Raw genomic sequence first — 14,275 nt, forward strand, 5'->3', positions numbered from 1 at the left:
AGCCTGTGTGTGTTTCTGTGCAGTGGCATGTGCCAGATAAATGATTGTTAATAATTATTATCTTAGTCATCATCAAGTGCCAAGAAGCAGAACATAAATAAATATCACTATCATTTCCTTTATTAAAAAAAAAAAAGATTTTTGATGCTTAAATGTCCAGGGGTTATCTTAAGCTTTTTTATTCCTCCTATGATATTTTGAAAAGAGAATGATGGAAGTCACTTCACATAAGCTGAAACATCACATAGAGCTAACTAGGATTGATGCCATGTCAAGGAGCTCTTGGAGTCCCTAATGACTTTAATAGTCCCTATTTCGTAGTGGAATTTCTTTTCATTTTCTTAACACAACAGAGACATTACTGACTGTACAACCCTTTGCCCTTATTTCAGGTCTCCTAAAAACCCAGAACAGAAGATCATTAAACGAGTGATTGCTCTTGAAGGGGACGTTATAAAGTAAGTATTTTAAGCCACAGTTCTTGATTTTTAGTGAGAATAGTAATTCACAGTTTTCAGCAGATTTTGAACATATATTCCAGTCAGCCTTTCCTTCCTAACCTTCTCTTGCTGTATGACAGACATATTGAAAAGGGTACTAATTTCACGGTTTTGCCAAGACAAAGCACCATTTTTACTATTACTAACATTGTTATACAGACTGTGTAGGTACCACTGAATTCTTTAGTTGTTTTCACCAATATTTCAGCACATACTCAGGTCTCTTTTTAAATTGAAATGTAAATGTAATTCTATGGCCTTATAAATTGGTATGCTGGAAGAAGTAGCCTTAAAAAACAGTATAGTGTTTAAAATGCTTGCAATACCTGATATATATTAGTAATTAGTTTTATGAATACTGTACCGAGTTCTAATAACAAGTGAAACCAGGAGGATGACCATTGTCAGATCAAACCAAAACTAATATACTCTCAAATAACACAAAAACACATAATTTATTTTGGAACAAAATATAGGCTGCAGCTTTATTAGTATGACAGCAATTACCCGAGCCAATAATTTGTAACCATACATTAGCACGAAACAGCAACTTACCATATTACTATCTAAGTAGCTCTTCAAGCCTACCAGTCAATTAACTCATCCAAATGGCATAAGGTCCATGAGCCACCCTTGCCATACCACCAGCTGGGAAGCCGGCCTCAGCTAACCAACATCAGCTCCTCAGCGGCACTTTGTCACATCTGCCCCCTTCCTGCCAGCCGGGTGGATACTATTTGGAAGCGCAATAGAGCATTATCATAAGCAATTTTGGCTCAGGTTTCCACCACAGGCACAGGAAGTTATACTACCCTGTGCCACCCCCATAAAGCTGTGGCCCAAGCATAATATTAATCAAAAATCTGCTTTAAAGTCTCTTGCAAATCATTCGGAAAGAGATCCAATCCAATATCAGACAAATGAATGTTATCATCCCTATAAATTCCAGCACATTATCTACCCAATCATTTCTATTTTACCAACCACCCATGTGTTCAACCCATTTCCCAATTTGCCTATTAATTTTAATAAGCCCCACTTGACCAACGTTGCTGACCCTTATAACATCGCCTTGCAATTATATCCGACCAACATAAAATTACTCCTGGCAACAATTCTAAAATAATATTGAAATCCTTTTTAACAGCTTGAATTAACTGTTTACAAGTCCATTGACCCAAATCTTTCCCTCCCAAATGCACCAACAAGACATTTGGCCTCTGCTTTCTGGCTAAATAGTGTCTTAAAACAGGAAAAAATTGAAAGCAATGCATCCCTTGATTGCTCATCCAGTGTAAGGACGCTTCCTTGGATGTCAAGCCCAAATGCTTGCCAAGCTGTCAACGTGCCACTCTCCTCTCTGCCCAGTGCATATAGGAATGACCCAGTAACAAAACAGATCATAAGGCTCTTCTTGAATCTGAAAAAGAAACATTGTATTTAAATAAAAACATGTTTAATGAATATATGAATTGAAGGCTCTTGAGCGCCAAGCCCAATGTGCATAATTGTTTTCTCTGGTAAACTCAATCTAGCAGCCAGTGTTGCCACTCAAATGAATGACTCCCAAAACCTACTGCATCCAATCCTAATATTGAAAGAGATCTCCTCATTATTGAAACAAACTGAAAACAAGTCAAGGGTGTACCATTTTGATGTTGTAGAAAATATCCCCCACTCACTGGTCGAATATTCATATCTCGCCACATATTTGAAACAGGACATGTTTTATCTCCTTCAGTTTTATTGAACACTATCATTGCACCTTTCCCCAACTGATCTGTCTTTGACCTGTGAACCAACAACCTTATTTGATCTCTATTAAACATCACATTCTTGAACATCAATCCATTTCCTTCTTATCCCTTTTAGAAGCAGCTACCAACTCACTTATTCTAAATGCACCAAAAAATGTCAAAGAAAATGATACATGAAATAAAGTAACTTCAAAATCACTTCTACAAACTTTTCCTAATGTAAACCACAAACCTTTGAAAACATCATGAGTAATAGGCAGCCTCTAATCCCTGTCAACTCCTTTAGATCTCTCCCAACCTAGCAATATCTTCTTAAGTGCAAAACTAGCTCCATGATTACCCCACCCATAAACTTTAATAAAGAATGAAAATCCTACAATGTGACCCGCAGCTGACCTTTTTGAATAACCTTGTCCCCTTGAAAACAACACATATCTTATCGTTCAGACATCTGGAACCAGTCCTGATCGCCATCTTAACCGCAGCAGGAATTCTGTTATTTTCTGACATCCGCTAGAATATGCTGCCCATGTTGCTGATGCTACCGAATTGCAAAGCAATTCCCATAAATATTCTGGAATTGCTGCTTCCTCCAAATCCACTCCAAGTGCTAGTTTCCTGAAAGCCGACCACTTAAAAAAGACAAACAATCAGCAATTTTATTATTATAACCTGGAAGATGTTTAGCCTGCACAGGAACACTCTGTAAACAACAAAGTACCAACTCTCTCTTCTATACAGATACTCAAGAACATTTTGCTGAATACCTATTAATGGCATCTACGACTACACAATTACCACATCAAAATATCACTTTTCTATTCTTGAGCAATTGAAGCCAAATGGCCACTGCACCACTATAGGAAGTAGCTCTAAAAAGTGATATTGCTTGTGATCCCAGAATTTCTCCAAGGTGTCAAAGTGCTATACATGACAGTATATACCCAAACCTTGACCCCCTGCAGCATCTCAATATAATTCCAAATCATTACTAGATAAAACTTCAGAGTACCAAACTGATAAGCCATTAAATTCTTGCAAAAAAGTCTTCCATACTATCAAATGTTCCCAAATTGCTGCTGTGATTCCAATAAAATATTTTCTATGTATACCTGCCATAGATACTGATAGTCTCCTTAAGAAAGTCCTTCCCATAGAAATGACTCTACAAGCGAAATTTAAACTACCAACCAAGGATTGCATAAATTTCATAGTCACTTTTTTCATACATTCCTCCTCAACTAGATCCCATAATTTTTTAACTTTGCTCACAGGTAAATGAGAGGTCATTTGAACTGTATCTATTTCAATTCCTAAAAAGGTCAAAATACGAGCCAGACCCTCAGTTTTTTCATGAGCTAGTAGAATACCAAAATTATCTGCCACATCCGAAAAGCAATTCAACAATTGATCACTAGTATCAGTCATATCTGTACCCACGAACAAAATATAATCAAAATAATGTACTATATTCTTAAATCCGGATACCTTCATCATTACCCAATGCACAACAAAACTGAATGCCTCAAAATAGGAACAAGAAATGGAACAACCCATAGGTAAACATTTATCAAAATAATATAGACCTTGAAAACAGAAACCTAATAAAGGAAAACAAGAAGGCTGTATCAGTAATAATCTGAAAGCTGATTCAATATCTGCTTTAGCCATCAAGGCACGAGATCCACCCTGCCTCACGAATGCAATAGCACTATCAAATGATGCATACTGAGCTGAACAAAGTTCTCTAGGAAGAAAATCATTTATAGAACCACCAGCTGGGTATGACGAATTATGAATTAATCAAAACTTTCCAGGCTCTTTTTTAGGTATTACTGCCAAAGAGAAATGAACATGTCAGCAAAAGTCCTGGACTCAGAAGGACCTGCAATTCTACCTAATGCACAATCAGTTTCCAGTTTTTTTTTACTACTATAGCCTGCAATCTCTGCACTGATACTGAATTAGCTACCGCATTATTCAGAATATGCCCACAATAAGGAATAACAAACCCAGATTCAAATCCCTCCCACAAATACATCGCATTTCTTTTTTATTATATTTTTCTAACCAAGGTTTCATAGCTCACAATTTAAGCCCTATCGGGGCACGCTGAAATACCATTTCATTATTTTGCTGATTGCACACCACCAACCTGTTCACGCATACTACATTTAAAAGCTGTGTGATTGGCTGCACAATTTGCACAGGCATGATGAAATTTACAGTTTGAAAATGGAAAGACAGATCTGTTGAATTTCCAACAAACTTTAGCCCCTCCAATTTGCTGTTGCCCGTAGGTCCACCATTGTTGCTCTGGTCCTAAAGGACTTTCCTGCCACCAAATCTGTTCCAACCTGCCCTCTACTTCCAATTAAACTTGTCTGCACCTGCCAACTATGAGACATCCTGCTTACCCCAAGACATATGTCTATTCTCCTCCATCTTATCTCTAAACATTTCCTCCTAATTTAACTATGCCCAACCTTCAAATTTTTGATACGCGTCCAATATTGCATCAGCATAAGCCAGCATTGGACCATACTGATCCAGATCATGCCTACCATAAACATTCACCAAACACAAAAATGAACTCTCCTAATTAATAATATTCCTAGGAATTCTTGTTTCGTTCTTAAATTTATCATCCCTCTTCCTCCTTTTTCTAACTTTCCTTCTCTTCTTATGACCCTCTAACAAATTAAAAATATCTATGTACTTGTGCTTCCTAATCTTTTTTCTCAAATATTTTGGAACTGATTCCCACAGTTCTGTTAAGTGAACTAAAGCAGGAGGACTTCTCTCTGGTATCCCTGACTCAATAACACCGGTCTCGTATCACTAGAAGAAGAAGAAGATGTACTACCATCAGAACTAATTGAGGACTCTGAACTATCCCTTCTTCTATACTTCTTCTTTCCCCTTTTCTTAGCTTTGCTCTTTTGACTTGCTTTACTTATGCCCTCGGTCTGCATACCTGTATGTATCATACCTGAACTTCCATCTGCAGTGACCCCCATTCTAACACACGGCCTTGAATCCTCATTCCTTGTAAAGAAAAATTTCCGTCTGCTGTGGAAGTCCTTGCTGGACAATCTTCTCCCTCTCTTCTTGCACAATCTTCAGATTGCCCTTGATCATATCCATCCGGTTCTGATAGGCACTGCTGGTTGGTCACTTAGAAAAACATTATTACCAGCCCCTATCCCGCTCTCCCCCCATGCTCTGCCATCAGATAAACCTCCCCTCTGCACAATACCCTTTTCCATAACCCAATTCATATTACCTGTGTATTGATTATTCTCCACTGCAACATCCTTATATAAATTTGCCCTTCTACCTCTGCCTCCCCTAATTCTACTTTGCCCCCTTTTTTCCTGACATTGTAGTCTGACTCCCATCTTCCTCAATCCTATTTGTAGGAGGTATCACATAATTATCTACCATACCTCTCCCTCTGCTTACTACACATGCCCCCGTTCAACATTGCACCCCTTGTACTCCCTACTCCGTATTTGCTCAGTACCCCCCCCCCCCCCCCCCCCCCATAATCCTGGAATTAGTGCATGCTTGTGGCTTTAATCATGTCATCCTTGCAGCACTGTGAGAGATAACACTCCCTTACAAATACTTTTTTTACCTCCCCTTGCCAGCGCTCTCTTATGCATTTCAGTTCCCCTTTGCTGGTAATTGAAAACATTGGCTTTACTCCTAAAGCTTTCTTTGATCCCATTGCCCTCGTTCCTCACATTACCTCCTGTCACTGCATGAGCTGACATCACTGAAATTCCCCTCATTACCGCAACTCTTATTTGGTGTCGCTATTAACCCGGCTCTCTGAATCTTAATTGCTTTCTTTAAAACTTCTTGCTGCTGGCGATGCCCGGGAGCTTACACTGTTTCTTTTTTGCAGCCCGCCCACAACCTGTACTTCTTGAGTTGTCTGTACTACCCTAGTCACCTTAAAAGCCCCATCTCCTCCCAGCCTCCCTCACACTGCAACTGCTATGATCTTTTGTCATTCCACCAGCAATTCCTGCCTCTCCATCAGCAACCTTCACTCTCTGCCTTTCAACTTCCACTGCCAGGTCCTCTTCTTCCTGGTGAATTTCTTCAGATAAATTCACCTCTGAAGCTGGTCTCCTCCTCAGCCGTCTCACCTGACGATTCCCAGACATGCTGGCTCGAACGAACCAGTCACCCCACCACTGAACACCAATAAACAGGTACAATTAAGCCACAAATAAATGAATGCTTAACTAGAGCCTGAGGAGAGGAAAAAAGGCAGGCAAAACATCTTAAAACTGTCTCTCCCCTCCCTTATCCTATTAGTATTCTAAAGTATCTACCAATCCCCAGCCTCAGGTTCCCAGCAGGAACTGACCCTCTCACCATAAATCCTCTTTTTCCTTCCTCTTCCTACCCCACCCCCAGATATTTTACCCCAGTTAAACGACTAGAAAATTATTTCCATGCGTCAGGCAGGATAAACCTGCCCGACTTTTCTCTTTCAGTGGCTCAATTCACTATCAGTTGTGTATTGATAGTGGGTTTACCAGTAAAGCCTATATTGATCATTTACATAGATCATGTGTTATGGATAGATAAAGTTCCTATACATGGACAAATATTGACTCCATTGAAATCACTGACGCTGCCTCACTGAAGATAAACATGTATATGTAAATTATTCCTGATACAGTGAAACATTTTCAGTCCGTGAGTGACTTGAGGGGGGTACGACCTTAAACTCTTTAAGGATACTGCATTAAAAACTGGAGGTACATGCTTCAAAGGATAATACTGCAGTTTTAATAAATTAAACACCAAAAGGGGTTTGTATTTGTTTTCAGTGTTTAAAATGCCTTTTGCAGAAAGAAATTACCATAGAAATTCTTGTTTCTTTGTAATATGGACATCTAGGCCATTAATATGTAATTCTAGAGACAATTGGGAAGTACTATGGTTTCTTGAATAGTTTATCATCTCAGTAAATAAAAGCTGAAATTATTCCTAGGATACTAATTCATTAAAATAATTGTGAATTATACATAGGGAGGGTTATTTTATCACTGTGCACATTTGAGTAATGTCTCTGTGTACCTTTTATGAGCAGACTTTACTCCAAATTTTCAAAGCAAGCTTATGTACATTAATTCACTTTGATAATTTGTGGGTAATTTCCACAAACGTACGTCTCCTCTATGGAAGGCATAACTTATGCAGGAAAACGTACACACATACAGGTGAATTTTGAAAGAACTATGTGGGGGCTGCACATGTAAAATGAGCATATATGTACATAAGTGCATATATGATATTTTACAAACATCCAAAGTAGTTGTGTACTTAGGGGTAGATTTTAAAAGAAGCACGCACCCGTCCATGAGCATGTGCTTCCCAATTAAGGAGCGGACTGGGAGAGTACCCCCCTACATAATCTCTCTTCCCCTTCCCTTCCCTTCCCCTCCCCACCCCCTAAACCCTTTCTCCTACCTTTTGTTTTTTTTTATTTTATTGCTTATTGCTCCATTGGAGCAGTAGCAACTTGCGCGCACCGGCAGTCCCTTCCCAGGTACAGCCGTAAATGGCTGCTGTACCGCCCGCCTCCAGCCCTGCTCCTCCCCTTTCCTTTGTCCTGGCACTTCCGCGCGTAATGGGAGTTACACGCGCGGCCAGGCCCATTCTAAAATGCACGCGACACACGCAAAGCCCAGCCACATACATAACCCCCAGATTTTATACACGTGGGGGATTTAAAATTTGCCCATACATTTTAATGGGAGAATATATGGGCAGTGTAGAGGTATTTTTAAGGCAGGGTTGATAAGTAAGCATACTTGTTGCTATTTTGTAAGAGGTATACCTGTATTATGTCCTCAATAGTATTTGATGACAATTTGTTTCAATGTAAACCGATGTTATATTTTGAATTGAATGTCGGTATAAAAAAAGCAAATAAATAAATAAATAGATTGCCAAACACATTTACAACTGCTAAATGAATTGTAGAATTGAAATTGCACTTGTCTCTTGTCTGTAGTTTTTGGGCAGAAGGTCTGGGCGAAATGGGTTCAGGGTGAAATGCTAGAGCGTATAGGTGTGCTGGTGAAGATCTGGGTGAACTGGGGAAGGTATTGGCAAATGGGTGAATCCAAGTATGCATGCAAGTAATTATTTTCAGAATGATGTACATTCATAATTTATAAAATACCTGCCTCTGTATTTAATTCTGGGTTATTATGCATGCATTGTTATAGTTATTTTGCACGTAAAGTATACTACACATTTTTTTAAATGGTTAGAGAAAGCATGCCTGTTCCTGCATTACAAATATACATGCATACTGACATATATGCACATACTTCCAGGGCAGAAATATGCAGTATGCTATAAACTGTGCTTCTCCCTCCACACAGTTTATAAAATACTAACATAAATCTTTGTGCACCCACTTATGCACACAAATGGTGTACATTTGCCCATGTAGGTAGGCCTGAAGAGATTTATTGTAATATTTTATAAACTGCCATACACTTTATAGAATTTCCTATATTTCTGTCCTGAATATACGCACATAGAGGTAAATTTTTATAGGGCCGTGCAGGCATGCACATGGACATGCATACATGCACGCCCGATCTCATATCGGCACGTGCATGTGTGCGCGGGTTCTGAGTCACGCACGAAGTGGGGGGGGTATTTTATTAAAAACGCACAGCGACGCGATCGGGCCTTTACCTAGTTCCCTATCCCTCTATCTAATCTTCCTCACTTTTCCCCCTCTCCTCCCCCCCCGACCCCTAAACCCGACCTACCTGCTCCATTTTTTTTTTGTTAAAGAACTTACATGCTCTCCAGAGCGGTAGTAAGTTCCGCGCACCGGCGCTTCCCCAGGAAAGGGCTTAATGGGCTGTCCTGGATGGTCCCCGCCCCTTTCCTGGCCCACCCCTTTAAAGGAACCTGGCTTTTCCATGCATACCAGCAGATATGTGCGTGGCTGGGCTGCTATGAAAATGCGCTCAGCCCAGCCACGCGCATATCTGCCATTATTGGTATGCACCTGGGAATTAAAATTCCCCCGAAATGTTTTAGTACATATATATTTGTAATGGAGGAAGACACACATTTTCTCTGACCATGCAGCTGCTGAAGCTAGAGGCCACTGGAGCTTCACCTATACCAGCCCTCGTTCCCCTCGGGTTGAGCCTTTGGGTGCCGGGGCCTCGAGGTTAGCGAGAGGTAATAGCTATACAACCCAGAGACAGCAGATGGTAGATGGCAAAGTTCTATCCTGGACTGGATTCGGTAAAAGAGCTCAGGTGCCAAAGGAACAATAGGGAACTGAAAGCACCCGAGCAAAGGAAGGCCTGAGCCTTGAAAGTACACGTCCAGAGGATAGGCGAGGAAAGGCGTTGCTGACAGACTGGATTCTGAGCCGGCTGTGAATGGTAGTTTTGGCAAGCAATGAAGAACTCTGGATGAAGGAGAGTCTGTAGCGTAGTCGTACAAAGCGAGGGTCAAGGCACGAAGAAGGCAGGTATAGTCAGTCCAAGCAATAGTCACGATATGGAGCAGGCAAACATGGTCAGGCAAGGCAGTGGTCAGGGCGTGGAGAAGGCAGACATGGTCAGGCAATGCAGAGGTCCAGGGCGGGAGAGAAGTGGAAGAGTAGTCAGGCGTAGCGGAGGTCCAGGGCTGGAGAGAAGCTGAAGAGTAGTCAGGCATAGCGGATGGCCGGGGCTGGAGACAAGCTGAAGAATGGTCAGGCGTAGCGAAGGTCAAGTCCAGGGAGTTAATCCAACACATAGACGAACAGGAACTAGGAGAACTGGAACCGGGCACCACAGGAAGACAGGAACACACAAAGAGACGATCCAGGGAATAGCAATGAGTACGAGGAGACCTGTTGCAATAGCAGTGCTATGGAGTGAGGCCTGATCTTTTATATGCTGAAGAGTCTGACGTCAGCATCCAGGTCCGCAGCCAGGTTCCCGCTGCGGGCCCTTTGAAAGAATCACTGATGTGCGTGCCTAGGAAGGGGCGTGGCGCTGGTGGCGGCGTCTCTCCGAGGGCCACGCAGAGAGGCCCGGCGAGCAGGAACATCCTGGTCGGCAACACTGGGCAACGTGGCAGGGCCGGAGGCACCGGAGGGAACCCGAGGTCGGAGCTGGTGGCCCACCACCACCAGCGAAGAGGAGCCAGCAGCTGGAGTCCGTCTGAAGAGGTGAGAGGGGGCCGTGCTGCGGGGTTGCCACAGGTGGCATGCATAACAGCATGTAATAATTATAAAAATGTGTGTGTAATAATCCAAAATTAAACGCTAAGGTAGGTATTTTATAAAGAATGCACATGCTCCTCTTCTGAAAATGCATACTTTGGTATCACCAAAATGCCTATATCTCCACTGGTTCACCCTTATTTTCACCAGTTCAGCTAGACTCTCCAGCACCTTACTTTGAACCCCCACCATTTAACCCAAATCTAACCCACCACTAGTTCACCCGACCCTCCCACCCAAAAATTACAAACAAAAAATAAGTGTGATTTAAATTGTGCAAGTCAATTAGCAGATATAAAAGCAAACTCACACATTTAGTACTGTATGTGCATAAACCATGTACTTGAGCAACGTTTGGGTCCCTCTGAACCCTGCCCCAGGAATCCCCTATTATACCCTTTTTTTCTGTTAACATTTCTGGTGACACTGTAAGTAAACACATGCTCCCAAGATTTATAAAATAAGATATATGCACAAATATGCTAATTTTACATGTGCTACCCCTTAGTATCTTTTTGAAAATTATCTCCATACTTCTTAAAATCATAAAGAATTTAAGGTCCACCTCTACCCCATGCCATCCCTCAGAATACCTCTCCCTAATTCACATAAATGTATGCATGTAACCAGTTATGTGCCTACTTTTACCTATACAGAGTCCTGGGCTAATTTCTAACATTTTGAGTTTATGCATGTAAATGCCTTTGAAAATTCAGTCCATTAGAATCTGAACAGAATGCTGGGTTTAATTCTAATTTGATTGACTAGAACATGTAGCATTTATTGCCTTTGTGTACCTTCTTTCACTGACTTATCTGTTTGAAATGTTCATATTTTTTATACTTTTTAAAAAATTGTGACCAATACCATAAGAAATAAATTTTGCTGCTTAACAGCAACAGTCTATGAGTAAAACATTTGCTAACATTTTGTGATCTTACAAATTAAAAAGAAAAAAAAAGTTCCTTTGATTTAGCCTTGGCCATTCAGCAGCTCCAGATGGTACATTCATTACTAGTAAATTCCCTGTCCATCAGTTTACATGTTGTCTCAGATTAAATTTCCTATGCATACTTTTCAGTAATCCTTTGAAATATCATTTGGTACTAATGTGTTCCTTTTAGACCTGCAAATTATTTTTATGGTAGAATACAAGTGTGGTCATAAATAAGGCAGGTAATGGGCAATATGGAAGTGGCAGTTGGGTACCTTAGATGATAGGATATCTTTAAGATATCTCAGCCTCCATTTTTCATTTGTAACCATTTATGCAGTATTGCTAGCCATTATCATCTTTCTTGCTTTTCTTAGCATTTTGATAACTTCTGTGTTATGGAAAGGATAATCACCACATAATAGCAATGCAAAAGAGAAAGAAAATATATTTTTAAGAGGCTCATACAATACTAAAATACATTCAACCACTCATGTACATTTGCAAATATATTAATATCTATGAGCAAAATTTAACACAATGAATGGAGGTCTAAATTTAAAATTACTAAAATTTTAAAGTAAAGAAATATTGTTAGAAATGTTGAGGTTCTAAGAACTAATTATCTTTTCTTAGGATGATATTTACACTTTTATTGGATAATGGAACCACTGGATTTTAACAAAATTAGAAATTGACTAGGGAAAAAGTACCCACAGAGATTTGCACGTGCTTTTTCTGTAGTTTTTCCCATGAAGAACAATGTTCCTTCTTTTTAAAATGCAAAACAAAATGCATTATTGTCTCTCTCAACTTAGCCCAGTCTCTGAGCTCACCCATTTTTCCCACAGATAGATATATATGCAATGTAGATTCCTGCATATTTTTACCTGCATACAGTCTGGACAATTTTCAGACAGCCTATTTATCCAAATAGGTAGCCATTACTCAAAGAAATAGCTTTTGAAAATTGCCCTGAAAATTAGCAGATCTATCAAGTACATGCAAGATGAAAGAAGATCATTATCCCTTCTTTCCACTGAAAATAGTAGTAACTTTAAAAAGATGTAGTTTTGATTTCTTGCTACTATAGGTTGATAAATCTTTGTGTAGCCCCTGGGTTGGGTAGTCCCAGATAAGGGCCCAAGGCACACACCTCAGTTCAGATAGTTATTGCTCAGTTCTCTAAAAGGTGTTAAATCACTCTGAATGTCTAGAAGTCCCTACAGAGGAGGAGGAAAGTAACTTTTAGGCTCTATGGGCCTCATTTTCTAAAGTATCGCAGGCCTGCGATACTTTAGAAAATTGCGTTAATGGGGGGTGGGGGGTCGAAGCGGGGGGGGGGGCGATCCTGCGCTGCTGGTTTCGCACCCAATAGCGCCACCATAGAAGGTGTAGCTATTGGGTGTGAAGTAGGACATGAAAAGGCCCTTACCTTTTCACCGTCCTCAGCGTCTTCACGGAGTCGGCCCCGGTGACACCCCAACTCCTCCTCTTCCGGGGCCGACTCCACCCCGATTTAGGTATCGCAGGCGTGCACTACCTTCACAAGCTATCGCAGGCTTGCGCTGTTAGCGCAAGCCTGCGATAGCTTGTGCGATAGCTTTCCATTGTTAACAGTCCTGTTGATATTGTTAGATAAAAATCAGCAATAATTATGCTGGAAACAGGTCTGGTTTCCAACTCCATTTTACTGATATTTGATGGAAATTGATGACAAATTCTTTACTGCTTTTGATGTTTACAGTCTAATTGATATACATGTCATTCCTCAATAAGTTTGTGACCTCACACTTCCATCAAATGTTTGTAGATGGTAAAGCCAATTTCTTTAATAATTTATCTCCTTCTCCCTGACTAATAGCAGAATTAATTTCTTGCTCTTCCAATTGTAAATGGTTTGCAATTTAGACCCTGTTACCTAAATGAATCTGTAATCTCTAGATCTGATCTCTCTTCAGTATTCTTCCCTATTCTCCTGTCTTCCTCCTTGTAGTACTGGGATGGTACAGTTTTATGTGTTTATTTATTTAAATGCTTTATATACTGTCATTCTACTCCTTTCAAGTGTTTCTCACCTGGGTTAATAGTGATATGTTCTTGAATGATTCTCTCAATGCTCCTTTTTCCTGGTAATGGATATGAATCCATTCCTCCCTGATGTCAAAGATGCTCTTCAGGTTATTTATAGGCGAAACATACCATTTTCTCCAGACGGCAAAGACTCTGAGTCTCTGGGCTGTATACTCATAAAAAGGAAACTCTTATTCAAAGGGGAAACAAAAAAACAGGCAGAAAGGGTGGAAAAAATTCCTAATCACACCAGAAACCTTTCCCAAAACCATGAACAAAAATATAGGGTAAGGCACCCTGTCTCCATTCTTTTACACCAATCACTAGACCAGAGCTTTCCAAACTGTGTGTCGGGACACGTTAGTGTGTCGCCTGCAGTGTGCAGGTGTGTCACGCAAGCCCGGTCAACTCTGATGCGAGTTTGGGCTTTTTTTTCCTAGAGATTCACTTTTTTTTTTCAGTTTATGGGTTGCTTATTATTGGGTGATTTTTGCTGTCAATCGCGTTTTTTTTGGGGGGCTTGGTGGGTGGAACGAGCCCAGCCATCCTTGCATTGGCTGCTGCTGCCGATGAGGCCTGGCCATGAGGAGTACTGACTGCAAGCAGCAGTGTCTGGTGATCATGGAAGGGAGTGAAGCACTTAACTGGCAACAATCAAAAAGACGAGGTACATGAGTGTGGGGGCCAGACATGTGCTGGGGGGAGAGAGATGAGTGAGTGGGGGGCAAAC

At 40.7% G+C, this 14,275-nt stretch overlaps 1 protein-coding gene across 4 annotated transcripts in view; it reads left to right on the top strand.

Moving 5' to 3' along the window:
- IMMP2L (inner mitochondrial membrane peptidase subunit 2) overlaps nt 1-14,275 on the top strand; it is a 1,785,698-nt gene that overhangs the window by 1,225,330 nt on the left and 546,093 nt on the right. For all 4 annotated transcript variants that reach the window (XM_029616961.1, XM_029616964.1, XM_029616962.1 and 1 more), the window contains exon 4: nt 393-458. In XM_029616961.1, coding sequence (XP_029472821.1) covers nt 393-458 — 66 coding nt within the window. The remainder of the gene's footprint in view (nt 1-392; nt 459-14,275) is intronic.

This window comes from Rhinatrema bivittatum, chromosome 9 (assembly GCF_901001135.1).
Source record: "Rhinatrema bivittatum chromosome 9, aRhiBiv1.1, whole genome shotgun sequence".
In the NCBI taxonomy this organism is placed as follows: domain Eukaryota; kingdom Metazoa; phylum Chordata; class Amphibia; order Gymnophiona; family Rhinatrematidae; genus Rhinatrema; species Rhinatrema bivittatum.